The sequence below is a fragment of the Nothoprocta perdicaria genome, unplaced genomic scaffold (genome assembly GCF_003342845.1).
Source record: "Nothoprocta perdicaria isolate Ctin4 unplaced genomic scaffold, notPer1 scaffold_337, whole genome shotgun sequence".
NCBI classification, from domain to species: Eukaryota; Metazoa; Chordata; class Aves; order Tinamiformes; family Tinamidae; genus Nothoprocta; species Nothoprocta perdicaria.
This window is the reverse complement of record NW_020455574.1, coordinates 583258-610192: the sequence shown is the minus strand read 5'-3', so window position 1 is coordinate 610192 and position 26935 is coordinate 583258. Positions and strand designations below refer to the sequence as shown.

Here is a 26935-nt window from a genome sequence, read left to right as displayed (position 1 = left end):
ATATCTTTTGTGAACAGGAGGGAATCTGGAAGAGTTGTCATTACTTGATTTTCCACAGATTTACCTTTCTCAAGAGTTTAAAATTTGCCCTGGCATTTCTCTCTCCGTGAAGTCATCTCAAATTGGTTTCTTGGCAGGGCCAAGAATTTTAGCAATAAATAGTTTTATTGCTCTGAGGCCCASAGCCTCACCCTTTGGAGCTGAAATACAGTGGATTTGTGCAAAATGCCTTTTGGTTTAAAATAAGAAAGATTTCAGGATTTTTCAGTGATAAATTAAGAAAAACAACAACAAAAAGGAGCTTTTTAAAGAAGAAAGACTCTAACTTAAATCCAATCAAGTGCTCACTGTCACATTCAAAAGCATATGTCTATTTGCTAGGGAGAAAAAATATTAACAAATCTGTTCAAAATCTGAGCAACAAAGAGTTTGATGTTTCTCTGATAGGTCCATTTCAATAGTTTTGAAAAGAGCCTCTTTATTGTACATCCGAGGTTCAAGAGCACCTTTCCCTCAGCCTAAATACAGAGCGTAGTCTGTAATCTTTGTCAGGCTCCATTTTAAAAGGAAAATACTTCAGTAGAAAAAAATGATTAAAGTTTTACTTCAACCATCTGTTTTTTTTTTCAGGTGTTTGTGGCTCTGAATAATCTATGGCAGATAAGAATTAATTGAAATTTATAATGTACTTTTTATTACAGCTCAGATTATCTCAGACTGAAAAGATATAAAATATGAGATCAGTTAAGGAGACCAGTTCAATTGTCACCACAAAAGGACACATAGATAAGATACCTGTTACTCCTTGATTTATCAGAAGTAATAATCTAGCTTCTTGATGAATTTAAAGAAAACTAAGTAGATTTCAAAATTCCTTCATTATAAACCAATCTCTATGTATCTCAATATTGCCTTATATTCTAACACTGAAGAGTCCTGAAAATGATGTGAAAGCTACAGATTTCTAAAGTTAGATGGAATTACCCTGAAAAACCCAAACAAGGAAATATCTTTCTTTCTTTTTCTCTTTTTTCTAGTGTTTTTATATGAGAGGCTTACTAGCAGTTTTGGACCTGTTTCTACTTGGAGTTACATGGGATTAAAAAATCAAGTTAATATTTCCTTTCCCAACTGAAAAGAACATATTGCTGCAGTAGAGAACACAAAAACGCACATCGTGCGTCCAGAATGAGGTGGCCACATAGCACCACAGAGCGTGGGCACTAATATAAAGGGATATAAAGCTTTTTCTTTTTCTTTTTCTCAAATTCACAGAGAGGAGCTCAGACAAAGCAGATATACATGCTGCTACACGAGAAACTGGGAACTGTGCAAGACAGCTTTTCTGTGTGTAAAGGACCTTATTGGAGCCTGTGGACTTGCTCCAGGTGTTTTTGAAACCATCGGTGGAATCCCACAGGCTGGCTCAGTGGAAACTATACAGACTTCTCGTAATGAAGTGATTCAGTCTCCAGCCTATAAGAGTGGTAAATACCATTTGTCATGATGAATGTTTTTATCATCAGATTTCTCTTCCACTTTTAGAGAGAAAAGAAGTCTTAAAACTCTTGCTGCTTTCTACTGAAGGCATTTTTATAATAGGTTCTTTTTAAATGTCAGGAAAACTCAAAATTTCTCCTTATTGACAACAGCTGTTACAATGGCAAGCAAGATCCTGGTTTGATAACGAGCTTTTTAATCTTTTATCTCGTGACTTCTAAAATAACTTTTATTAATATAATATACCCTCTTCATCTTATTTTCCACACACAGAGAAAAATACCCTAGAACGAATAGTGTTCATATGCATTTATTAATTACTTGGAGGTTTTTTACTATAGCATTTCATACTAGACCTTAAAAACATTAATCCTCCACTATCTCATTAGAAGAGAGTCAGCACACTTGCTCAGTGTACCTTACCTTTAAGAAAGCTCACTGAGCAATAAATTACAATCCAGCTTGAGGATAGATGAAAGAATTTAACTCATAGTTAGTATGTTAAGGCCTTACTAGGGATCTAGCATACCAAATTATTTGGGTTAGTATCTTCTCTGTACATTTATCTGCTTGAAGCTGGGCCCCACCGGGTGAGAAAATGTGAACAATGTTGAGTATTTAAAACCCTTCACACACAAGATTTAAGGACCCAGTGAACTGTGTCTYAAAAAGTATCCATCTCGTCAATACTCATCTGGAATTACTGTCAGTGTTGCAAGTAAACAGGGAATCTCTATTAAAAGAGATTGGTTCTATTCACATATAGTAGATACAATGTTAGAGACATTACATGAATTAGTCTTTGGCTTGTCCAGATGATCTCTCTCTTTTTTGAATACTTCAGACATGAGCTGAGAACACTCATGTCCCCGGAGTTAATATGGAAGTCAAAGCTCATGATCACATCACTTTCCTAATGCCTCAAACCATATGCTTCTATACTTCTTGTTTACATGGAATTTTTAATATCATTGCTGTTCATTAGGCTGTATATACTATGATTACCACCCCTYTCCTCAGCAATTAATTAAATTCTCAGATGACAGAAATTACAGGACCACCATACACTGAAAAATTAGGCTCAATTCAACAGACACAAGAAACTCTGTGCTAATTATTAACAATGATAGTTATGCATAATAATTTAAAGCTTTCTAGAAAGATAATGAAGGAGATTTCTCTTTCAATAMCACTAATGTAAATGCATAATATTTCATCTGCCATAACTGYGATGTAGTTCCTCCAGATTTATATCATCCTAGTTAGACTGAATTTATCTTGTAGAACAGATTTCTTACCACTACCTGGATCATTGAACAACTGTCCACAGCAGTACAGCTGGACCAAATCTTCCATATGTGTTCCAAAGCTTAAGTTCATTGGATACTATTTTTGGTAACGTGGAGCATTTTGTCTAATAAAAGATTTTTCAGTAAAATGTTTCACGTTTTCCTTCTTTAAAGCTGATGAGAATCAGTAGAAATGRGAACATATGCAGCAGTTAGAAATTTGACTCAAGGAATTCAATCTGAACTGATTGCTATTTTGCTCCTAATGTATGGAATTGAGAGAAAGTCATTTATTAGTGTCAGAGTGTCAGACATTATTACAAGGAGATGTGATGAAAGAAAAGTCTGCTTGATTCTGCTTGCCAGTATTAAGCCTATAGGTTAAAAAAAAAAAACATTGTTTGGTGTTTCCACGTGGATTTTCCTCTTTTCTCTTTATGAAGCTTTAAATTCCACTAAAATATAAAGAAACAAGAAGCCACTCTCTTACTTTTGAAATACTTTACAAAGCAATACAATATTTTTCTTGAATTCCCTGAGTGGTGCCACAGATTCAGGATGAAGTAACAGTTTATATTTTCATTTTTATAGTCTTTGATATATTCCTTGGAAATAGATTAAAAATGAAAATTGTAGAGCAATGACCTTATTTGTTATGGAGTTTAGTAAAATATAATTTTTTCAGCCATTGCTGTGCAGCAGCAAGAATGACTGTCCCACAGAAGCCACTAGTCACGAGTCTCAGTGGACGTTTACCTAGGAAAGACAAGATGCACCCTACTGATTATAATCACTGCTTCCCTCCTATGCAATAGAAATTTACACTCTGACACACTATACAAGTTGCTGGACACTGGCTACTATAATAAAGGTTAATTTGCAGTATGGTGTGGGCCACATTAATTTTCAGCATGGCAAAATGCTAAGAGTTGACCCAACCTTGGGCCATTGTTCTTTCATCAGCAAACTGAAAAAGGAAGTAAGTGATGAGTCATATAAAATGTCGCAGATGAGAGAGAATTATTTAGATTACTCAAAGCCACAGGAGTCTGGAGGGATATTAGAGTAACCTAAGAACATTAAACAAAGCAGCGCAGCAACAGCTAAAATTGATATATATATATATGTATATATATTTTATATATAAAATAAGAGATTAAGATATTTACCTGGAAAGAAGGACAAATTACACAAAGTGGAATAGCTTGATAAGAGATCTGGAAAAAAACTGTGGCATTCTGCTATCCCCCCAGTTTTCCAGAACATCATCATTAGGCAATTCTGYGGGAATTATAGATTTTTTTATCCTAAATTCCTGTTTGGTGTCAGATACATAGCTAAGGTATTCAAATTCAGGCCTCTGATATTTCACTGAGTGCCCTAGCAGTAAGTCCTTGGATGATGCTTTTATATAATAAAAAAGAAAGCATGTGAGGCAGCCACATTATAAGAGACTTTAGAATAGTGGCCACTGCTGCATTCTGGAGGGAGTATGGTCCATAAAAAAATGCTCTCACTGAGCCTGTGAGGTAGAACAAGAACAGGAATATCAAGTTTTTGGATCCTACTCAGATTTAGATACTAGCTGGTATCTAATTGCCCAGGCTTTGTTATGTGTGACTGGGTACCCTGGAACTCCTTAAATCAAAAGGTAAGGAAACGTGGAGCCATTCTCAAAYTCAGGTGTTCAGTTCCCATATTCTCCCCAAACGCCCCTTTTAAGCTCTGATCCACTTTCTCATTGGGTCCCAAAATACTCCAGCAGAAATGTTCTAGTCAAATATAGACACAGATAAATTATGGTGTGTTTCTCAAACATGTTTCTAGACATTATATCACACAGTGACAGTGTAAAAAGATGGCAACCCTCCTAGTTAAAAACAGCATTTAAATTGGACTATGAGTCCTGAAATGGGACCTGTGTGCATGAGTCTAGTCAGAAAGCTGCAACAAATACAGCCAGGTCTGTTATKTAAGCAGCATTTTTTTTTTCTGAGATTTTTCCTGGTGTTTTTGAACCAAAGCSTGTCTCTAGAAGGACTAGGGCAAGCACAGCTGACTGCTTTAATTACAGCTCCAGGCTTGAGGGGCAGAACAAATAAGAAAAATCTTGAGTAGTTTTCCCTTCTTGTTCCCTCCTGACATGGGGATAAGACACAAAACTGAAAATTTTAAACTAAAAGCTAATGTAATTTCAAGCAAATCTCACTCGCTCAGAAGCAAGAGGCCAGCAAGCCAGAAATGATGCTAAGACAATGTAACAGCAGGGGCTATATTAATAAAATAGAAAGAAGACATATTAAACTTTGATTGTCAGAGAGATAGCTGCAGTTCTAAGCAGGAATGCTGTAATTGGTTATGCATAAGCAGGCCAACTTTACAAGCACTATTCAGATCAAACAGGAGACCCAGGAGCAGAAAATTGACTTAACTAAGCATCCCTCGAGAACAACTCCTTCCGGAGCTAACTGAGCCATAACAACTGCTGGGAATGAATGAAATTRGTGATATTTACTGACTTTGTTTAAGTAACTAAACTTCAGTGGAGGGAAGTAACTTAAGAGATGACTAAACTCTGCTAGAGTCATAATAAACAAACAACAAGCTTCATTAAACATATTGATCTATGCAAATAATTCAGAATAATGAATAAATTCATGTGACAGAACAAGCTTTAATTTTTCCCCAAAATATTTTATTAATATTGTTCTTTGAAATCATAATAGAAAACATTGTAGGTAAAAATAATAGGAATTCAAACATGGCTCAAATACAAAAAAAAAAAAGTGCAATATTATCACTGGAGGCATAGTCTAACACAAGAATTATAACAATACCTCAAAAGTGGGAATACATTAGATTTGCAGAAGCCTCTCCTTTTCTGCTTTTTTTCTTTTCTTCTTTAACAAAAGATAATATAAACATAAATATCAAAATTCTCTGAAGATGTAAATCACTGTTGCTCCATTAAAATCAAGAGAAATTTGCTGACATGCCAAGTGAGGGTCTGGAGTACAATTTTGTGGGAATTTCAGATATTATGAAAAAAGTAATGCCTATATTTACATTTTAATAGTTAAGTACCTGATTGATTACCTTCTTCAGAGTCAAATACAGATATTTTGTGGAAGTATCTCTATTACCATAAACATGACTATAAAGGATAGTCTACTCATATGATAATACCAAAGTATATTCAATAGCAGAGCTATAAATGTCTGCACACACCTTTGGAAGTTTTAATTTCTTTAACAAGCAGAAAATGCCAAAAAAAAATCCATATAGATTATAGATCCATATAGATCCATAAAATCCATGCAGATAGACTATAGATTTTTCAAATCTTAATTGATTTGTAACAGCTGAAATACTCTCTGAAGGCAGTAGTAATATTCCCCCATAAAAACATGGAAATCTAAGTATTTGTTTTTTACCAAAGTATTACTGCAAATACAACAGAGCAGGAGAATGAAATTTAAGTTCATTCTTCTTCTATTAAATGCAGTTATTTCTAATAAGTTGGAAAATAAAAAGCAGTTCTGAAAGACAGAACCATTTGCTGATAAAACTGTGTGGAAACTATATTACAAAGAGGGAAGTTAATTCAAAAGGAGATGCCTAACATCCAAATGCACACCAGGCTTAGGACTTCAGGTTATATATCTGTGGCTTTTTAACCAGTTTTCTCATCATTTTTCTGCGGGGTAGATTTGTTGGCTTGTTGATCCTTGGCTTCTGACTCCCTGCTACAAAAATAAAGGAAGCAGTTAGGGAAACAGTATAACCAAATGGCTTTTTTATTATTATTATTTTCCTTATTACACTTTTCAAGCAATTGAGCAGGTAATAACAACTGTATTAGCTGTAAAATACGTTCTGGGCTTGCCACTCTCACATAGGTTCCTAATATGTCCAACTTTGGCACTGAAAATTTACTTTACTCTTCTTTCCCTGAACAAGAATTCAAGTCTTTCTAGCTGTCCTAGTGTGATGGCAGGATGGAAATCAAGATCCTTCCACATCTGGAATGAGAGAGGAGAGGAGAGGAGAGGAGAGGAGAGGAGAGGAGAGGAGAGGACATTACTAGATTTCTTTGCAGAAGATGGGTGCAAAGTTTAAAATACACCCATGGAAGATGAAGACAAAAAATGATTTAGGCTTCTGCACAGACCTGGCTTTCACACAGAAACTGCAGAATGGTCAGAAACAGCAGTAAGGGTTATTTCAGCATGAATGTATGAAGACCACATGAAACAGTTCAGGATATAAGTTCTTTGCAAAACTGAGTCTTTTGCTTTAGACCTTTATGCTACCTATTTGCCTATGTGCAGAACCCTTACCGGCAATTCCCAATCCTTTCATTATCACCACAACTCCTGTGCATTAAGCTTGTTTAGTTTCTATTCTATTTTCTGTACTTAAATGAATCAGATACCTGCTGGCTCAAAAAACTTCAGTCAGTTCAAACATATTTGCACAAGGTCAACTGAATTCAGCTGTGGGCTCAAAAAGGTAGGCAGGAAAGATACTAGGGATGAGAAATATAGGAGCAGAAGAGGAGCAGCAGCTTAAGTTGTCTTACAGATCTACTTAATGTTGCTGGGCACACCCAAGTTAAAGAAATGAATATGAATAGCTCAACATTAATTAGCACTAATTATGCCATTAACTGTGGGCTTTGGTTGACCAAGCCCTACTGAATTTTGAAATTCATGGATTAGTGGAAAAGCCCATAGCCAATCCTGTATGTTTTGCCTTCTATTGCTCTAGTTATGAGACAGCTATTTCTTTACTTCTTTCTTCCGTATTAAGAAAGGAGCTGTCAGAGTGTTCGTGCCCATGCACGTGCAGGGGCAGAGCATGAGGGCGAGATGCTGACGAGGTAACTCCCGTCCTTCTCTGCACGCYGGGCTGGAGCCTGGCCCCGCCATCCTCCAGGAAGCTACACATGCAAATACGCTGATCACAGGAACCTCAGGTAGAGCTTGTGTGACATTAAAAGCTCCATTATAACAGTAGAATGGCAAACACACTGCCCACAAATACTGCTGCCATGAGTAACTGGCAGAGACTATATTTACTTCTGAGGASTAGGACTGTGCTTAGGGTGAAATCCCAGCCAGGTTGATGTTCTCAGGCCATGGYCTTTCAGCTCCAAAGCTGAAGAACTGGGCTTCCACTTCCACATTTCCTTGCTTAAATCTTTTTACTACACATGCTAAACAGTCCATTAAGGGAGCATATCCCATTTTTATGTTTGTTAAAATGGATTTGATTTTTTTGCCTTTTCTTTCCAAAGACAAGTATGTGCACTAGAAGTAGCTTCATTTYTTTCTACTTTAACTCTATTTTCTAATATTTTGTTGTTCCTTACAAAAAAGATCTGGGTACTCCTGGGATCAACATGATAGTCTTTCTCTTTAATTTACATGTCAACTTAATTAAACTAGAGTATTAAGCCTGGCACTAGCTGGCATGAACATATTGTTGCAGACAAAAGCAAATTGTTTTGACTTACAGAGTCAGTAGCTGATTTGAACAAAATCATTTAAAAAAATCAATTATCATTCACACCCTTCCTCCCACAGCCATACAAACACATCCAGCATGATGAGGCAGAAATCTTTAGCAATGGAATGGGAAATGGAAGCAAGCAGCAGGGAACCAAGAGAAGATGGTAACTACTTTAAAATGCTAAGGAAAAAATAAATTGATTTTTATAACTCATTTTTCTCCTACTGAAAATTTTCTAGAAGAGAGACCTTGATTGTTGTAGGTTCTGAACAGTTTGAAGACTGATTCCTGTGACCCCTAGTAAGTTAACTAGGCTTCCAGTAAATTAATTAGACTTTTTATTTACGTGCCCTTCTCTACAATTTATTCTCAAATGGTCTTTCTGTCTCACATTGCATGGTTCTTGTCAGAAAGATTTAGTGTTGTTCCTCAGTTTTCCCTGACATTTAAAAATACCAAGCCTAAACAAGTAAATAAATAAAAGAACATTTGTAAAAAGCCAACATAAGTAAAGCCCACTCTGAACAGCAGTTCTGGTATTTTGGGTTGGATGACTGCTTTTGACTGGAGGGAAAAAAAAGAAAAGAAAAAAAGAAAGAAAGGAGACAAACAAACAAACAGAACTTACCTTTTCTACAAACATTGTAGCAATCTGTTGCAGTAACAAAGTTGTTTGCGTTTCCACCACAGCCACTGTATTTGAATTCCTTACATGTTTTGCTCTTGGTATCATAGTAATAGCGAGTCACGGAAGAAGAGCACAATCCTTCATCCTTTGGGCTATAGCATAACAAGGGACCAGCTTAAAAAATAATAATTAAAAAAAAAAAAAAAAAAAGCAGAGAAAAAGAGAGAAATTAGCTAATATCTGTGTTTGACTTTTAAATTTTACCCTACAGCAAATAATGCAGATAAACAGTTCTTGTTCCTATTAAAATGCTATATGACTGATACCAATTACTTCAGAGACTCACTACATCTTATTTTTCAGTTATGCATTCATAGACAGCAACAGACAGTCCCAAATTAATATTACTAGTGCACAAGTAAAATTCAGCAGCTTTCCCCAGGTGTTTTGCTATACACTTTATAGCCAAAATGTTCAAACAATTCCATATATGCAGGAATATAATAACGATTTCAAAGGAACTACCTCTGTAAATGATTAAGCTTTCTGTGATTTTAACATAAATAAATCTCTCATAGTAAAAAGTGCTCACCATTTTCCTCCTAAGAATCACATTACCTATTGTCTAAAAAATAATTACTTTTTTGCTGGAAGTGCCTTTTCAATTTATCACACATGGAAGAAAGAAAGTTAAAAATCAGCTTTCACCTAAGAAACTGTTGCTAATCTGTCATCAAACAAAAATAACTTGTCTAATTAAGCATTAATAAAATGTACTCGTTCTGGTGCATTCTGGTAGCTCTCTCTTCTTCAAAAGCAATATTTTGCTCTGGATATTGATCTATTTTTTATAAAACTGATGAGTGCCAAAAACCCAAGCAACCTAAGAGCATCCCTTACTTGGTCTTGAAGTTTAGAAAGACACTTTCCACTCTACGCTGTTTCACTTCCCTAAACAGGACAGCCCCAATGTCTCATACCTCTGCATCAACACAATGTGTGACCTTATCTCCCTTCACATTATACATACACGTTTTCAGAAATCAGGAGACTGCTCAGGTGTAGCTTGAGCATATTTGAGGTCAAAATATTGAATTAACATGGTATTTTTGCACTTTCAGTAACAGACAGCGGAGACAAGCAACACATGAAAGTCTGCAGACAATAAAAACATCTGTTTCACAGAAGTCTTCAAAAATACTACTGTAAGGGGATCCAGAAGAAAATATCAAATAAAATATCATCTTTGCAGCACTTTCAAACCGTCTATTTTATTAGAAACTTGGAACAATCATTACTTTTCTCTGGCAGGCAGTGGTCCACACAGGACTGCAGATCTTTGAAGTTATTGTCATTTCCATAACAGCCACCATAGACGAACTCCTCACACCTCATCGAGCTCAGGTTAAAGGCGTATCTTTTGAAGTAGCTTCTGCAGGGTCCCCCATCGGCCTCCATCCGGCAGATTTTAGGCACTTCTGCAACAAGAAGAATTTCATCCTCAGTATAATCCACTCCTTGTGCTCCCCATACTAAACAAGTTTACACGCAGTCCAGCTTCCTCCACTCTCCGACAACATGGGATAGGTATACACCTTGAAAGTCCAATGCATTAAAAATAGCAAATAATTATAATATGAGATTAAAATCTAGACATTAATACATCCCCCGTGCCTCCAGGCAAGCCTGAAAGCAGTGGGGCAGTTACTACAAGCTAGAAGAGCCCCTCGAGCAGAGCAGCCTCCGTGGACCTCGGGGAGCGGCGGCAGCCCGGGGATACCCATCAGAGCTGGGCACAGCAGCCCGGGGATACCCATCGGAGCTGGGCACAGCAGCCCGGATTGCCCCATCGGAGCCGGGCTCAACAGCCCGGGGACACCCGTCGGAGCCGGGCTCGGCAGCCCGGGGGCGGGGGGGACACCCGTCGGACTCACTCTTGATAGTCCAGCATCTCTTCTCGCAGTCGTCGGAGGTGAGGAAGTTGTTGGCGTTGCCCAGGCAGCCCCCGTAGGTGAACTCCTGGCAGCTCTGCGTGTACCTGTTGTAGTACCAGCGCGACACCATGGCGCGGCAGGGGCCGTCGTCGGGGGGCAGCAGGCAGGCGCGCTGCTTCTCTGCGGGAGACACAAGCGCGCGGCGCTCAGGACACCGCGGCGGCGGCGCCGACCCCGCGGGGAGCCGCGGAGCCTCCGCTCCTACCTGTGAGGGATCTGGGGGCGAGGGCGGCGCAGGCCAGCGGCAGCAGCAGCGCAGGCAGCGGGAGGCGGCCGGGGGCCATGTCGGGGCGAGGAGGGAGCTCGGGCAGGCGGCGAGGTCCCTGCAGCGGGCGGCGCTGCCCGGCCCGACGGCAGCGCTTTATATGCGCTGAGGCGGCTCGTCGGGGCCGCCTCCCTCCGTGCGCATGAGGTGGGAGGAGAAGGGYTGAATCAGCGAGGCCGCAGTCCCCGCTGACCCGGCCGTCACCCGGGCGCGGCCCCGCGCTGCGCGGCCCCGACGGCTGCGCGTCCTCGGGAGGCTTCGCGCCGCCCCCGGCCCCCCGGGGCTGCGCCCCCCCGCCAGGGCCGCCCGAGCTGGCGGGGCTCCAAGGCCGCGCCCCCATCCCCTTCATCTCCCCCCTGTCCCGCAGGGATGAAGCTCGGGGAGCGTTTCCTCTTAATCACGGAGAAATCCGGCACGCGGCCGTCAGCGAAAGTCCAATCCCCGCTCCCGGCTGCTGCTGCTCGGGAGCTTCCAGGGACGGGGGCGACAGGATCTTGTGAGCCAAACACGGCCTTTTTTGGCAGGTCGTCTTCAGGGACAGGCCACCGGGCAGGTGCCACTAGAGTTATTCATTATTATGAATAAAGTTATTCACCCCATTATTCTTTTAATAACCTTATGTCTAACACTCAGGGACTCGAGAGAGCCAGGACACTGCCAGCAGACTTGGATTCCTGGAAAATGGGACAGGCAAACCCTCTGACCAGCTCAGAGAGAGCTGGATTTCAGGAAATATCGTACTTTGGCTTGTTCTGTAGACATTCAACACTGTCAGAAATAAATCCCTACTGTGATCAGGGAGAAGCAGGTTGAACAGAGAGCTTTCCCTGCCTAATTTATTAGAGCTATTACATTAATTAATGTTTACTCCAGATTAAACACAATAACTGAGATAAGAGTAACTGCAAATTGGGCACCCAGCTATAGGTAACAATAAACTAATCTGATCCCCTATTGTTCTCCTCCACTCCCTCTACAGTGATAATATTGAACTCCGCTCCTCCAGGCAGCCACTGCCATGGATGTGATTGTGATTGCGACTGAGTTACARTGCCAGGGAACTCTGTGGCCTCCAGAAAAGGACCTGCACTCTGTAGTGGCTATAAGAACTTCCTGCCATTCCAATATCTTTCAGGAATTGACTTGCTCTATATTTTTCTATTTTATTCTTATATTTTTCTTGTATATCACAGGAGATTCTGAGCAGATTTTATTTTCCCTAAAAGAAAAAAAAGCAGAGCAGTCTTCTATAAAGCCCCATATAAAGCCCCATAAACTAGATTAACTTCTAAGGGGAAATGAATAGACCCTTCCTCCCTCCCTTATTCAAAATCTAGTGACAGAAAACAAACTCTGATATATTTTGAGATATTTCTAATCTGCCATGGACAGGACACATCTGCCATGATTTATAGTCTTGTTGCTACAACTGTTAATAACAGATGTCCTCATTTTTTTTAAGTGGCTTTGTTAGGCTTATTAAGCACAGTGGCTAAGCAGTRCTACTGCTTAAGTCCTCCCAGAAGGAAAAAGAAAAAGGCAAACACATTTTAAATCTGCAGAAACATCAAAATGCCATCTCTCTAATACTAAGAAACTCTCAGGTGATTTTAATATGATTAGATTAATGTCCTTTACCATTCATCAGATTTTGTTAGAGTTGCAAAGAAAATAATTCAAATATTATTTGGGGCAAAAGCAGTAGAACAGACACAGTCACGCAAATGCCAGCTCCCATTTCTTTTGTGAGCACACAAGTTGAAAGTTTGAACTTTGTTTTCACAGAAAAGTTTGACAGGTATCCATGTCAGTACAGATTGTGCCAGTGTAGAAACTGGGTACCAGAAGCTGGTTTAGCGGGCACTGCTTTTAGTGAACTGGCTAAACTAAAGCAAAGACAACGCCTAGGAGCATTGTAGAATCTGCACAGGAGGAAAAGGCCAAATCTTAGCTTACCCCTGGCAGTTACTTGCCCCTGATGTGTGGGGAGAGGAGGAGGAAGGAGGGTCTGTACGGACATAGCCAGAGGCTGAAGGAGGGAGATGCACTGCTCGCCTTCCAGGTGGCACACATACACAGGCCCATTTTAAGGGTTGCTTCCAGGCCTGCAGCTTTGCTTGGAGTAAAGGGTTGTGGCCATGCGGCTGCTGCCTCCTGGTTTTGTCCAGAAATGCTCTGCACCAGCTGGGCACGATGCCCCTCCTTGCAAAGCTGCTGCTCTGCTTTATAGATACACTTAGCAAGCAAAGTTGGCTGTCTCTGCCATTAACGGGCCTGGCTGTCTGCCTGCATACTTGACCTGAAAGCAATTCCTTTCCCTGTCTGCCTTTTAATCCAGTCCCCTCACAGTTTCAGCGCACAAGAATTGGGAACACGCTTGTGCAAAACACCTGCTGCTGCCCTAGCCCAGTGCCCCATGCGGGAAGGTCCTGGTCCATGAGCAGCGACACCACAAGCTTGGTCACAGCTGTGGAGAAGAGCCACTGTGGGGGAGCCGGGGGGCAGGAGAAGGCCCCGGAGCACTTGGCTGCACCCGGGGCTGAGAGGAAGAGGAGGGAGCGAGCCCAGCGCCTGCCGTGGGGCTGTGGCCGGGTGCGGGGGGCCGGCCGGGCCGCCCAGGCGCTGCCCGTGTCCGCAGGGCCGCGCTCGTCCCGGCGGCGGGGCCGGGGGTCGGCGGCCGCGCTTAATCCGCTTGTGGGGGGATTAACGCGGCTGTTTAAAGCGGCGTGGAGAAGTGGGGCCCGAGAGGAAGCCGCGAGGCAGCCCGGACGGCACCGTGTGAGCGAGCCCGGAGGCGGGGAGGGGGCGGCCGTCCCGCTGTCCCGCCGTCCATCCCGATCCCGCCGTCCATCCCGATCCCGCCGTCCGCCCGGGGGCCGCGCGCCCCGGCGCCCTCCCCGCGCAGAGCTGGTAACATCTTGTCCTCTCTCCTTCCCTCCCACCCCGGGCAACGCAGACGATGCCAGCGATCAACATAGAGGATCTGAGCGAGAAGGATAAACTGAAAATGGAAGTGGAGCAGCTCCGCAAAGAAGTGAAGCTGGAGAGGCAGCCGGTGAGCGGCGGCGGCGCTCGGGCCCGCGGGGCTCGCCCGGCGGCTGCAGCCGRAGCCGGACAGGGGGGAGAAGCTGCTTTCCCCCCTCTCCGTGTTGCGGGGCCGCGGATGGGCGGCGGGACACGTCGAGGCGGCTCTGGCGGCTCGGGAAGGGCCGGGAGCGGCATTTCGGGAGCGGCTCCGCGCGCATTCGGTGCGCCGGGAGCTCCCGCTGTTTCCAGACGGGCGCCCCGCGGCAGAACCTGCCCCCGGCCCCGCTGTAAGGACGGCGCGGGGCAGTGCGGGGCCCGGCTGGGAGGCGGAGGGCAGGGAGCTCTTGGGTGCCCCCGGGACAGGCGCCCTGGCCGTCCTCGCGCTGGGATGCGGAGGGAAAAGGCKCCCGTCCCCCCGGGAGCAGTGGCTGGACGGGCGGGTCCCGGGAGAGAAGCGGGAGAGAAGTTTGAGCGGCAGCGGGGCCTGGGATGGGAAGCCGCCTGGGCCAGGCCCCGCGGTAAAACTCGTATTATACCGCACACTAGCAAAGCCCAGGACTGCACCTAATGACCACTTCCGTGTAGGACTCTAAATGCATTTGTRTAACGGTTTCAGTGGAGCTACCAACGTGAATTACATTGTTCACAGTTTGCAGATCCAGCAATTTAAACCTGAAAATAACAATGCAACAGTTGTGTTTTATTTGAAGATCAGTAAGACATTGCAGTATGGGCCAAAGATTCAGCAGTATTGATGGAAAGACCTTTTCTAAGCACTATAGGCATCTAGATCATCCCTCAACGTCCCCAAATAACCAAAATACACTCTGTGGGATGTAGAGACTTCAATTTTCCTAAAAGAAAAACAATCAAAAAAAAAAAAAAAAAAAAGAAAAGAAAAGAAAAAACAAACTCTCTCGCCTAAGCATTTTGAACAGACCAAAAGGGTGACCATTTTAGGGAAATGTATATTTTGGAATCACTTAAAATAAAGGACAACATTTTCAATTTTACCATTGCACTATACAAATGTTCCATTGTATGAGAGTGAAATTTGTGGTTTATATGTCACAGTTCCACATTATCTGTACAGTTATAGAATAGATGGAAAGTCAGATTCCACACTTCTGTTCTTGGYCAAAATTACGTACATTTAGCCAAAGTCTTCCTTACCCCTCTCTCCTGCATCTTATGTATTTGCAGCACAATGAGGGAATATCCTTTTAAATAGTTTTTTAAATTAATGAAAATRTCTGAATGGATATATAAGCAGACTGCTGTTGTTGTTACGCATGAAAAATATATTGGAAGTGTTAATTGAAGTAAAAGAAAACATAGTCCTGCATATATTCAGGAGCACAAAAAAGWCCCCCAGTTTGAATTAACAGATGTACGGGTGTGCTAAGAGCAGGACAAGACACAGGTATGTGGCCCATATGTGACATATGGGTCAAAATCCATAAACCTATGGATATTGGAGGTCCAAATTCTGCACTGTATGATAGGTAGAACCTACTTGATTCACCTTCCTTTTAGGATTTAAATAAGTGGATTTTTTATGGCTTAAGGCACCACTTTTCACAGTCCATGGTCTGTTGGCCTCTCACAGAGCAGGTAAATTCATTGATTCTCATCRTAATTATAGCTAAAGAGTAAAACACAATTAGCAAAGAAGGCAAGGGGCCTTAAATTAGAAATAATAGCCAGCCAACCAGGCCAACAGATAGTTCCTCCTGCTGACTCTGCTTTACTCTGTCTCTGTAGGTATTCCTGACCAGGGTAGAGGCAAGGAAAGAACAGGGAACACTCCTTGCACATTTTAGACATTTGAACATCAAAGGACACGTTCTGCTACCCTAGGGAGGAGAAACAAGTGGTGAATGAATAGGGATCTTTAGGAGTCTTTGGATCTGCTTGTGGGTGCTTATTCTCCGGAACGTGGGTCCTCATTCTCTTACAGGTGACAGCACTTGCAGCCTGTATTCTCATTTTAGATAATTCAAGCTAAATGCTTCACTCATGAGTTTTTGTGGAGAAGCACAACATTGCTATTTTGCTATGAATGTCACATAAATTAACACACATGCTATACTTTTTTCATAACACAATAGGATATTTTATTAGCTGTTGTTTGAAGTAACCCCAGGTAACCTGCAAGTAAATTATCTTTCTCATTTAATTCTTTACTTCCATTCAACATATGGTTGCTATTGTCCAATTGCATGGAGACAACTTCTATCACACCAGTGAAAAATCATGATTGAATGTTTTCTTTTGGAAAGACATATAAAGTTATGTATATTTGGAAAACAGATGCCATACTGCTAAATTGAAATGTTGCTGAATCTGAAGCAGTGGTCTCTGTCATGATGGTACAGAGGGGAAAATTTTGTGATCCTCAGTTTAATATAACTATATTGGTTAAATAAAAAATAAAACAGGAAAATTCATGGCCAGCAACCATGYGGCATATGAATTTCCAGTGATGTTCACACATCCTGTGAATAATAGTTTTTGGAAAAGTGTTATCTTATGGAAACTGGGTGTATAGGTACCTAGCGCTTGCCATGTGGTCAGATTGCTGATACTTAATGAGAGGGTAAATAAAAGGGGTGGAAAAAAGCRTGAATTAACTATTTTGATACTCTGATGTGCAACGAGAGTTGTGGGTCTAATGCAGAAACTTCTTCGCTCCTTCTCTCAAGGTGTCCAAGTGCTCCGAGGAGATCAAGAATTACATCGAGGAGAGGTCCGGTGAGGACCCGCTGGTGAAGGGGGTTCCCGAGGAGAAGAACCCCTTCAAGGAGAAAGGAGGCTGCATCATTGCATGAGGAAATAAACCCGTCCACAACTGGAGCAGACAGTGTTGTACCTTTAGAGAGTCCCTAGTGTGTCCTCAGTTCTGCTGGTGCGTGTTGAACAACTGCAGGAGCAGACTTTTTTCCTTTAAAAAAAATGAAATGAAATGAAATAATGAAATGAAATGAAATGAAATGAAATGAAATGAAATGAAATGAAATGAAATGAAATGAAATGAAATGAAATGAAATGAAATGAAATGAAATATCTCAAAGCAGACAAGACCCTTGCTGGTCGCTCCATGGGGCATGGCGACGTCCTGCTCTCCGACACCGCCGTGTCGTGACAGCCCTTCGCGCTGTCGCCGCTCGCGCTTCCCGCCCGTTAATCGGTTGCTTCTGGGCTGTTAATTGGAATTAAAGGAGCCTGCCCGTTCCCCGCGCGCCTGGGCGCTTGCTTGGGGCTGGAGGAGGGACGGGGCGCGGGGCGGCCCCGAACCGCCCCGGCGCGGGCGGAGCGCGGCCGCGGAGCGCGGCGGGGCGGCCATGGCGCTGCGGCCGGGGCGCGCGCGGGCCTGGGCGCTGCTGCGCGCAGCGCTGCGCGGAGCCTCCGGCGGCCCCGGTCCCGTTCCCGGTGCCGTTCCCGGGGCGCGCGTGGCCGGCACGGAGCAGCACAGCGCCCTGCGGGCCGCCCTCAGGAAGGTACCGCGGCGCGGAAAGGGCCTTTGGGTTCCCCCCGCCGCGCGGCAGTGCCCAGAGTTTGAGCCCGGCTCTGCTAAGTCACGTCGCGCCCGTGGCTGCAGTGAGCTGGTCACGTCGCGCCCGTGGCTGCGTGGGCTGGTCCTGCGGGTAGCAGGAGTCGGGGGAGGAAGGGTCTCTGTCCCGGGGGGCGGCCAGGGGATGGGACCACCCTCAGGGTTGCTGCGAGATGCCGGGTGCTTCTGGACGAGCAAAGGCAGGATAAGGCGCTGTGCGAGCACGGAGTTTCTAGGAAAGCAGTAGGAGGCAATTACTGATAAACCAGATCACCCATCCACGGAATTGGAGACGTTTCTGGTAAGGTAACATGCAAGCCGGATACAAGTGACAATCCGGTACTGGTAGCCCCTGCCTGTTCCCAACAGCGAGCTCCACGTCACCTGAAGTAGCCTGTGATATAAATAAACACGTGGGTCAAAATTAGAAAATTAGATACTATTACTAGTGGCAGGAAGCCATGTGGGTAGTGGAGCCTGCTTGGGGGTGGAAAAGCCATGGAGGAGAAAGCCACGTGTGTGAGAAATTCACCTTTAAACTGTGGACYGGTAAGTAAAGTGCTAAGTCCACGACTTAATATAAGGAGCAAGCAGCATTACCGTGGCAGCTGCATACAAGCAAGCGAAATAGAAACAAGCACTCAAAAGCAGACTTACAAAATGCAAGGCACTGCCTCAATTTCACTAGAGATAAATTTCCAAGTCCTAGAAAGTGTTGCTCTGCTTCTAGGTAAGCAGTTATGTATCTGTGGCTTTCTAGAAACATGATGTATTGGGCTGCCAAATCAAATACTAACTCATTCACATGACTTTGACCATGGGCTGTCATAGCTTTGATAGATGCAGTTTAAAACTACTCTTATATTTTCCTGGATAAGATAAGAAGAGCTACTTCTGATTTTTTTTTTTCTTTTTTTTTTTTTGCATTAGCTTTCATACCTCCGGTATTAAAACAGGATATTCCAAAAGCCACTTAATTAGATAAGATTTTTTATTCATAAAAGACCTCTTATCCTTGAGTTTTGCCACGGTGTGTTCTTTTCATGTATTTTAAGAAGAAACCTGAGCAATAATGAAAGATTTGTGTTGTTACTAGCTTGTCTCAAAAAAAKAAAAAATATTTAGTCTAAATTCCTGGACCTTCTGCAAAGCAGGAAGAAGTTGACATAGAAAGGATCAGTAGAAATTGGAAACGAATCCCACCTGGATTAACAGCAAAGAATTCATGGCTGACACCATGGTGTCGGGTTTGGGCTGATCCYTTCTGTGGAGGGAACATTTGCCCTCTGTGTCTGCAGAAGTCTCATAGCTGCTAAGTTTGTTCCCTGGCCGCACCGCTAAGGTGCAGCGCTGGGTTTGGTGGCATATGGGGACTCCGGGCCTTCCACCTTGGTCTGTGCAGAGCCCATCCTCGTTCCTGCGAGCTTTCCATGTGTGGGAGGAACAGAACTGGTAGCTACCACTGATAATTACACTCTACAGCCACATAACTTAAAAGCAATGTCATTCCTAAACACAGAGGATAACGGCAGACATTAAGTGAAGGCAGCAGCCGGGATCTGTTTTTTTTAAAACTACTGTCACAACACAGCCTGTGTCTTAATCTAACTGTATCCCCGGGCTCTTTATTTGAGTATTTACCAAAGAATCCAAAAAAAATGCTGGGGAAGAGACTGCATGGGAGGGTCACTGTGCATGCTGCTCCATTATGTGACAAAAACACACTGACCTTTTTTTCCCCTCGTTTGATTTGGGCCCTGTCCACTGTCTGTGCTCCAGTGCAGCTCACAGCGTGTTCTGATGGTCTGGGTTTAGTGAGGGTAACTGCACTAAAGCCTAAGTGGGATGCTGATATGCAGTTATCACATAAATACCTGTGAAGAATATATTGTAGAATAAATTAGAGTAGGCGAGAGAAAAAAATCAGCCTTCCCTGTACTGGCCAAAAAGTGTGTGTGTATATATATATATATATATATCACTTAGTTCAATCTCTGCTTGATTATGTGTTTAAAAAAAATGTAATGAATTTATCTCAAATCCCAGCTAATTTTGGGTTTTGCCCCAAAGTTTCTAGCAATAATTGCTTATTTTAGCTTAGCTTAAACTTGTTCCCAGTGAATTTAAGAACTAAAAGTAGACTCCTTGGGAAAGAATGTCTTCTCAGGAGCTGTAGCCCATTTTAAATGTAACCGTTATTTAATTTGGGGCGCTCTTTCCACTGGATAAATCTAAAAGCAACTACCAGAGAAAATGGAGAAATAAGAAAAGTAATTTCATTAAAATTACCTCTATTCTTTAGTGTCCATACATTCTATTTTTAAGAAATCTATTAATTTTATGTATTTTAAAAGGTTTGTAATTTTCCAATTGTTCTGAGCAGGATGAGGAAGAGACTCCTATAATTCCAGGGAGCTGTTTTTAGCTAGGGCATTGAAAAAACCTTGTGAGTGGTTTCCTTTACAACTTTATAGGTCACCACCCTTCCTCTTGGAAGTCAGAAACGTAACTTTTTCTTAACTTGTTGAACAGTGCTTGCAGTGCAATGCTATCCTACAACTTTTTGCAGCATTTAATTTATACTATTACTTGCAGGAAAAAGATATAACCTACTCTGTGCATGTGCACAGCTGTATGCATTTATGCTATATRTACTATCCATTTTTCTTTCCTCTGGCATTAGCATTAAGAAGCTTTGGGAAATAGGTTTGAAATGGATTGGCACACATTCTCCTGGAGCTGCATATAAGGTAAATGAGATTAGTTTCAATGACTCCAGTCTCTGGAGATACAATCTCTGTAGGCTAAGGGCAATTCCTGYGAGAGGGAGACTCCGCCAAAGGACATTCCCTTATGGGCCACTTCTGGCTTGTTCGTCGGAGCTAACTTATTGATGGTGTCATAAGCTTTGTGCTTATTAGTAGATGAATCTTTACAAGAATAAAATCCTTTGTGTATTCAAGTATGCAGAATCACAATTTCAACAAATTGGAAAATATGAATTCAGAAATTYGTAACTTTTAGTAAAATCTCTGTAAGCTCTCTGGCAGAGGAATATGACTCTTCCTGATCTTCTGCTCAACACTAAAGGGTGATGGGTGTTGCTACCTGGGCACCTTGGATGGAGATAGTTTCGTCAAGTTAGTAGCAAATTTAAGAAGTAGCATCAGAATAGCAAGCTCTCTGGTATTATGACTGATCATAATACTGGTTCATATATAATAATAATAATGGTATTATGAATAGTTCCCTTGATATGAAATTTCTCACTAAATTCAGAGAAAAAAGAATGAAGAAAGAGACAGTGAAAGTTGCAAAATACATGGCTTGGAGTGTTATTTTTAGAACATTTATCATATACCCCCGTATACTGACGGGGTCAGTCAAATTCATTGCTGATACTTGCAGAGGAGAAGTATCCTGAGATGGTCTGGCTCACAGGGAGAGCATCTGTGTTGTTGGGATTAACCCAAAGGCAAAATCAGGTTTTAAGCAGTAATATCCACCCCTCTAGGGGCTTTACACTGTACCTCACAAAATATGAATGGAGGGAGGGGGCAAAAATGCCACTGTTGTGTAGGTAATATCCATATTTACGTTGTTTTCATACAAGTGACAACAGCTGCCACCAACCTAAAGACTCRTCTGAGACTTGCACCTAGGCAGATTTGATCTGAAGTGGAAATTTTTGTTCACAATCTGAATGCATTTGCCCTCAAATCATAGTAATAGCCATACACTTGGCACTGACCTTGTTCTCACTGTTTTCCCTGTACTTCAGGCTAGGAAAAAAAATGTCTTTATATGTGTTGTTTTGTACTCATTCTAATTTTTACTGGTTCGAAGCCTTTCAGCTGAAGATCAAGTTGCTTGGGGCAGTCCTATGCCCCAGGTTTCTAGGTATGTTGTCCTTGTGTTGAGGGAAGAGATGTGTGAAGAGCAGCATGACGTGCCCAGTGGTTGGCAGATTTGCTTCACTGCAAAATCTGAAGAATCACAATTCTCTGGAACAGAATTTGTGGTTGCTGTGGCTGAGCCTGAATGCAGTCAAATGAGGGATGCAGTTTTCTGGCTAGCAGTAGGTGGAGAAGGGAATGTCTTTGACCTAGTTTTTCCCCACAATGACACCACATGCACAAAAAAATCCTGCTGACTGAAGAAGAGGAAAAGAAAATGTGTTTTGTGTGTTCGCTTTAATAACTATGTAAGTCACAAGGACTGCACAGTGATGGGCTTGAAATGAGTAGCTCTAGGGCTAAATGTTTTGGTAGGCTTCCATTTTTTTTTTTTTTTCCTCTTTTTCCTAAAGGCTTCCAGCTTTTTTCCTCACTAGTCTTATTTTTAAAACTTTGACATTYGGAGGTGCACAGCTGATCTCTATCTGTGGATGGATATTGGAGGAATAGTGTGTCAGTAACGACAGGGAGGAGCGTTATTCTCTACCTAAACAGAAGCAGTGTTTGTTCTGTATCTCTCCTTGAATACCATAAATTGCTAATGTTTTTACGTATAGTCTGTATATCCATGAATACCATAGTACTTGGGATGTGAACATACCTTCTAGTTTTTGTTTTGTTTTGTTTCCCATGTAAAATACAGGGCCCCACATGGCTTGAAACACATAGCATTGRGTACTGGGAAGTGAGAAATATTCTTCTGATGGCATTTTGCTTTCTTAATTGTAGTTTGGTTAATGGAAGATTCGGTAGCTATTCCCAACAAGACAGAAAAGCAGCATAAGTGTAAAAATCTAAATATGGTTAAAGGGGTGAACACAAGAAAATTTCCATGAGGAAACTGTTAAACTGGACTCAGGCCCCCAGTGACTGGGCTGGAACTCCTATTTTCTTTGCAGAGTGAAGGTGTGTGCCAAGGTGACGAAATACCCAGCGGGGGGTTCCTGGCTGCCTCACCAGAGTGGAGGCAGAGCACATATTTGTTCTCTCTCAGCCTTTTGCTCCCTGCAGGACTTGAAACTTTTAAAGTTTTAGTTAAGCATGACACAAATTGTGTGGTTTTTTTTTTTTGCTTTTGTTTTTCCTTTTGCTCCTGAAGTGAAAACTTCAGCAAGGCATATGGGAGCAAATATATGCAGTATTCAGATTCTTGAACTAATGATCAGATTGGCTTTTATGTATTTTATATGTTGAAAGGAACTTTATTGCAGGGAGAGAGAGGGAATGTGATTTAAACAGAAGCATGCCCAATTACTGGCAAATAAACAGAGAGAAAGAAATTACATAAGCCTCATAATATGTGTGCCTTTCTGCTGGGAACCAGATTTTGTAAAAGCAAATGAAGACAGGTCTGTTTCATTATGTGATGAGATTCTACCAGCTCTTCTGTTATACGCTTTCTCTCCCCTCATTTTTTCTTTCCTTGGGAATGGGAAAATACTGTTTCATTTAGTAAAAATTTTTTCCTGCCTTTGCTGATCATTGCTGTCTTTGCATCCTCAGAGCTGTAGCAAATCACAGTCTTCTGAGTCTTCTGTTGCTTGTAACATGCCTAAATTGATTGTACAARAAGGAATTGTGTACTGTAATTAATCAGTTTTAAAAGTAAATCTTCACATTTCAACCATGCGTTTTCCTACTGCTAAGGAAATACTTCTATTTTTTCTCTTATACGAGCCTACAGAGGATTAGTTTTAAATCCATGCAAGGTTTCTCTGGAAGCCCAGCTTCGGCCACAGCTATGCCTAATGGCAGTGGGGAAGGACATATGTGAGCCAAGCCTGCACACCCACATTTTGCAGTAATGGATAAAAAAAGCAAAAGAATCCTAAAGATATCCTAGCAATAATGTGTTGCCTGCCCCTCCGAACCATCTTTGTCATGCTAAGCTTTAGTGACTCTCTTTTTCTCCTTCTTACAATTTTAAACTTGCATACCACCCCTTGGGAAAGGARAAAGCAGGGGGAAAGGTAAATAACCTGGAACCTGTGTGTATTCACGTCTAAACATATACATATGTACRCAGTACACCTAACCTTATGTACTTTATATGCACACCTAACCTTAGCTGTCTGCAAAGGGACTGACAGTGTGTTTAAACAGAGGAGGTGGAGCCATTATTCTGCTGAGAACTATTTCACTATATAAGAATTTCAGATATGGAGATTAAAAAAAAAAGTCATATTTTGACCTACCTCTTTTWAAAATTATTGTTATTATTATTATTTTCTGGCTAGCTTGAAGTGTCTGTTTTGTACAGCAGTTTTCTCACCTTGCTGCTTGAGCCTTTGCTCTCCTAATGTGATCCTGTCTTGCTCTGCAGATGCCMCGCAGTACAGTTGGGTCAGATTTACATGAAAAGTTGGGGAGACCAGAATGACAAAGACAGCAGAACAGAGCCTTGTAGATCCTCCCAGGTCYAGACCTTTGCAAGGGGAAGGAGTTGGCAGACATCCCATCTGGAGTATGAATGTCTGGCACATTCATGAATTGAGGGCAGGATTTCTAGAGCAACTTTCTTACCTCTCTCAGCCACTCATTCCTTGCTCAGAGGTGTTTGCTTACAGTTCAAGAAGAGATGAAGACAAGTCAGAACAGCCCATCCTGCTACTTAATGCCATTTACACAGARCTTCGGGGCCATTAGTTTTTAGTCTGTATTATTTCAGCCTGTGCATCCCATTTATTGAATGCATTTGGGTTTATATCAGTAAGCTTGGTTACATGAGCTAGGTCAATCTTTCTCCTTTCAAGTGAAGCAAACCAAACAAAAATCCTTATTAATATTGAATGTTGTAGTTGATAAATRTTTCTAAAATTTAATTCATGTTTCAGGACCTGTTAGTTCTTATTTGTAATGGGAAAAAGAAAGATGTAATAAAAAGAAATGTAAAAAGTAAAACAATGGTACAATTAGGGGAGGAGAATGTATTTCCTCCAGGTGTGATAAGATTTTTGGAAGAGAAYGTATGGCTGCATGTGGCAATTCCTTATTTTAAATTTGCTTAAGGGTGAAAACAATATTGAAAATCTTAAATAGAATAACAAAATGTTTTGAAAGAAAAGTTTCCAGTACTTATAGAAAAATATGAAAAGAAATCAAAGCTTTTTTTTTTAAAAAAAAACCTTTTTTGTTAAATTGCTACCAACTGTATATTATCTGAACATTCTGCTTTCAGGACCCTTTTTTTCCTGCCAAGTGTTTGTTCTTCGCAGGGTCATGAAGCAGATGTCTACACTTAAACTGAATTTCTTAACTCCAACCTTATATTGTTGTGGAAAATGTTGTCTTGGTTTGTTCTCAGCAAGAGCCTGTTGACAGCTCAGAGCACACAAGTTTATTGTCACTAAGGCCCAGTCCCAAATCTCTTGCTCAAACAGGACAAGTTCTTTAGCAATAGTTCTATAGACAGTCATTAGTGGAGAGGTTGCCTCATAAATTTGGCTCAATAGTCAAGTGTGAGCACAGAGTAAAAGGGGCAGATTGTATCCAAATGCCACATCTCCTACACTATGGACAAGAGAGTCTTCCTCAGGCAAAAGATTTTCTGCAGGGTCTAGGACATTCATTACCCTACTATGAACCCCTATATACCCTACTATAAAACCCCTTCTATAGTCATGGCTCACTTCTTTTACATAGGTCTCCCAGGTGAGTCCTACCAATAAGAGGAAAATGTCTTTTTATAGCAGAAGGAGAGATGGACAGAGGTTGAGAGGTAAAATCTCAGGTTTTGGCTAGGAATCCCTCTGCTTATATTAATACTGTAAAAACAATCCCTTTCAAAAAAAAAAAAAAAAACAAAAAACAAACCTGTAGGACTTCCTGAAAATCTGCCATGAATCACCCTGTTGAGGTATGTATCCTGAAGGGGGAAATAGCAAGTTACAGCTTTGCTGACTACATCACTTCAAGCCCCAGGCAAGCTTGTAATGTTGGGTTTTGGTTGCCAAAAAACAGTGTGCTAAATAGCTACGTATGAGAAGCCTCGTTAAGCACTGCAAGGAGTGTTTTCTAGCTAACATGAGGTTAAATGTAAATGTGTGATGGGGTCATTTTTAAACTGTTGTAATCTTCCAAGTCATGACTGCCTTTGCTTCTGCAGGTCATGTCATCAGAGATGTCATCAGACCAAATGATGGCCTTTCTGTTTGGGGGATGGCTGCTGCAGGCCAAGGCTGGTCACTGTGGTGTTCATCATCACCAGGTTGGGTGATCCAGCCACTCCAGACCCCACCAGTCCAAAGCTCCTGCCATGGGCATGATCTCCCAAAGTGTATTATGAGGATCCTAAACACAAAACAACTGCTATTAAAGAAAAGTTACACAAAGCTTAGATGTGTTCTCATTAGCAAAACTGGATTAGAATCAAATAAAATCCCTTGCCAAGCTGTAGAATTGATTGCCCTTATTTCCAGGGTGGATGACCATGCTACCAACACTGGAAGAGATCTTCTAAATGCAGAAGAGATAGCAGGACTCTGTTTTGTCCATCATACACAGAAAGACATCCTTGTCAACTAGCTGCCGTGTGGCAGAAATGGCAGACTTGCCATGGTCTCTTAACGGGTAGGAATGGTCAGAATATAACTTTTGGGGGAGCCTCCTAAGGAACCTCCTTTTCCAGCRCCCTTTCCTCAATGAGATGAATTGATCTGATACTGTCTTGTGCAATTTAGCACCAAATGTAGTTCCATATTTAAATATCTATCTGAGGAGAAATTGGGAAGACTCACAGAAGGTYCTGAGCAGTAGTGACCAAAAGCATGAAATTAATTCCCACAGCAACTCTTTGATAGCTTTTATAGGGTTGTTTTAGTAATTATGGACAGTGTAGTGGTTGGGCTGTATCAACTCTTCTTATTTTTTTTCTACTTATTAAAATACTGTCTGTCCTGAACACGAGTATCTGGAGGGTGGTAAATTGTTTAAAGGTGTGGTAAGATCAAAAGATTACCTTTGTGTTTGTGAGTATCTGACAGATAGCATTTATTATTCCAGGTGCAATGTTGAAATCTGTTGAGAGGAATTTTAGGTATTAATATGGTCAGTATGCTAGTAATGTAAGTAAATGTTATCACCCATGGTTTTTACATTTCTCATGATAAAGCCTATAAAAATAAATAGAATTGCTGCTCAACGACTGCTGAAAGCTTRCTTCTGTATATTTGCCAAACACCATTTACCTGTATATTAGATTTAAATTAAG

General features: G+C 41.8%; 3 protein-coding genes across 3 annotated transcripts in view; 2 read left to right on the top strand and 1 right to left on the bottom strand.

Annotated features, from left to right (window-relative positions):
* Positions 1-5567: 5567 nt before the first annotated feature.
* On the bottom strand, positions 5568-11219 carry TFPI2 (tissue factor pathway inhibitor 2). Its single transcript, XM_026043724.1, has 5 exons — positions 11131-11219; positions 10866-11045; positions 10230-10409; positions 8932-9105; positions 5568-6535 (listed from the first exon to the last, which is right to left on the bottom strand). Exons 1-5 carry the CDS (start codon positions 11207-11209, stop codon positions 6432-6434), a joined length of 717 nt encoding a protein of 238 aa, XP_025899509.1. The 5' UTR covers positions 11210-11219; the 3' UTR covers positions 5568-6431.
* Positions 11220-13901: 2682 nt separating this feature from the next.
* On the top strand, positions 13902-17174 carry LOC112951103 (guanine nucleotide-binding protein G(I)/G(S)/G(O) subunit gamma-11). Its single transcript, XM_026043726.1, has 3 exons — positions 13902-13968; positions 14147-14245; positions 16923-17174. Exons 2-3 carry the CDS (start codon positions 14150-14152, stop codon positions 17046-17048), a joined length of 222 nt encoding a protein of 73 aa, XP_025899511.1. The 5' UTR covers positions 13902-13968; positions 14147-14149; the 3' UTR covers positions 17049-17174.
* A 150-nt stretch (positions 17175-17324) lies between these two features.
* Positions 17325-26935, top strand: part of LOC112951094 (probable acyl-CoA dehydrogenase 6) — a 70303-nt gene continuing 60692 nt past the window's right edge. Inside the window, exons 1-2 of the mRNA XM_026043712.1 lie at positions 17325-17421; positions 17611-17717. Of these exons, the coding sequence (XP_025899497.1) occupies positions 17325-17421; positions 17611-17717 (204 nt within the window). The remainder of the gene's footprint in view (positions 17422-17610; positions 17718-26935) is intronic.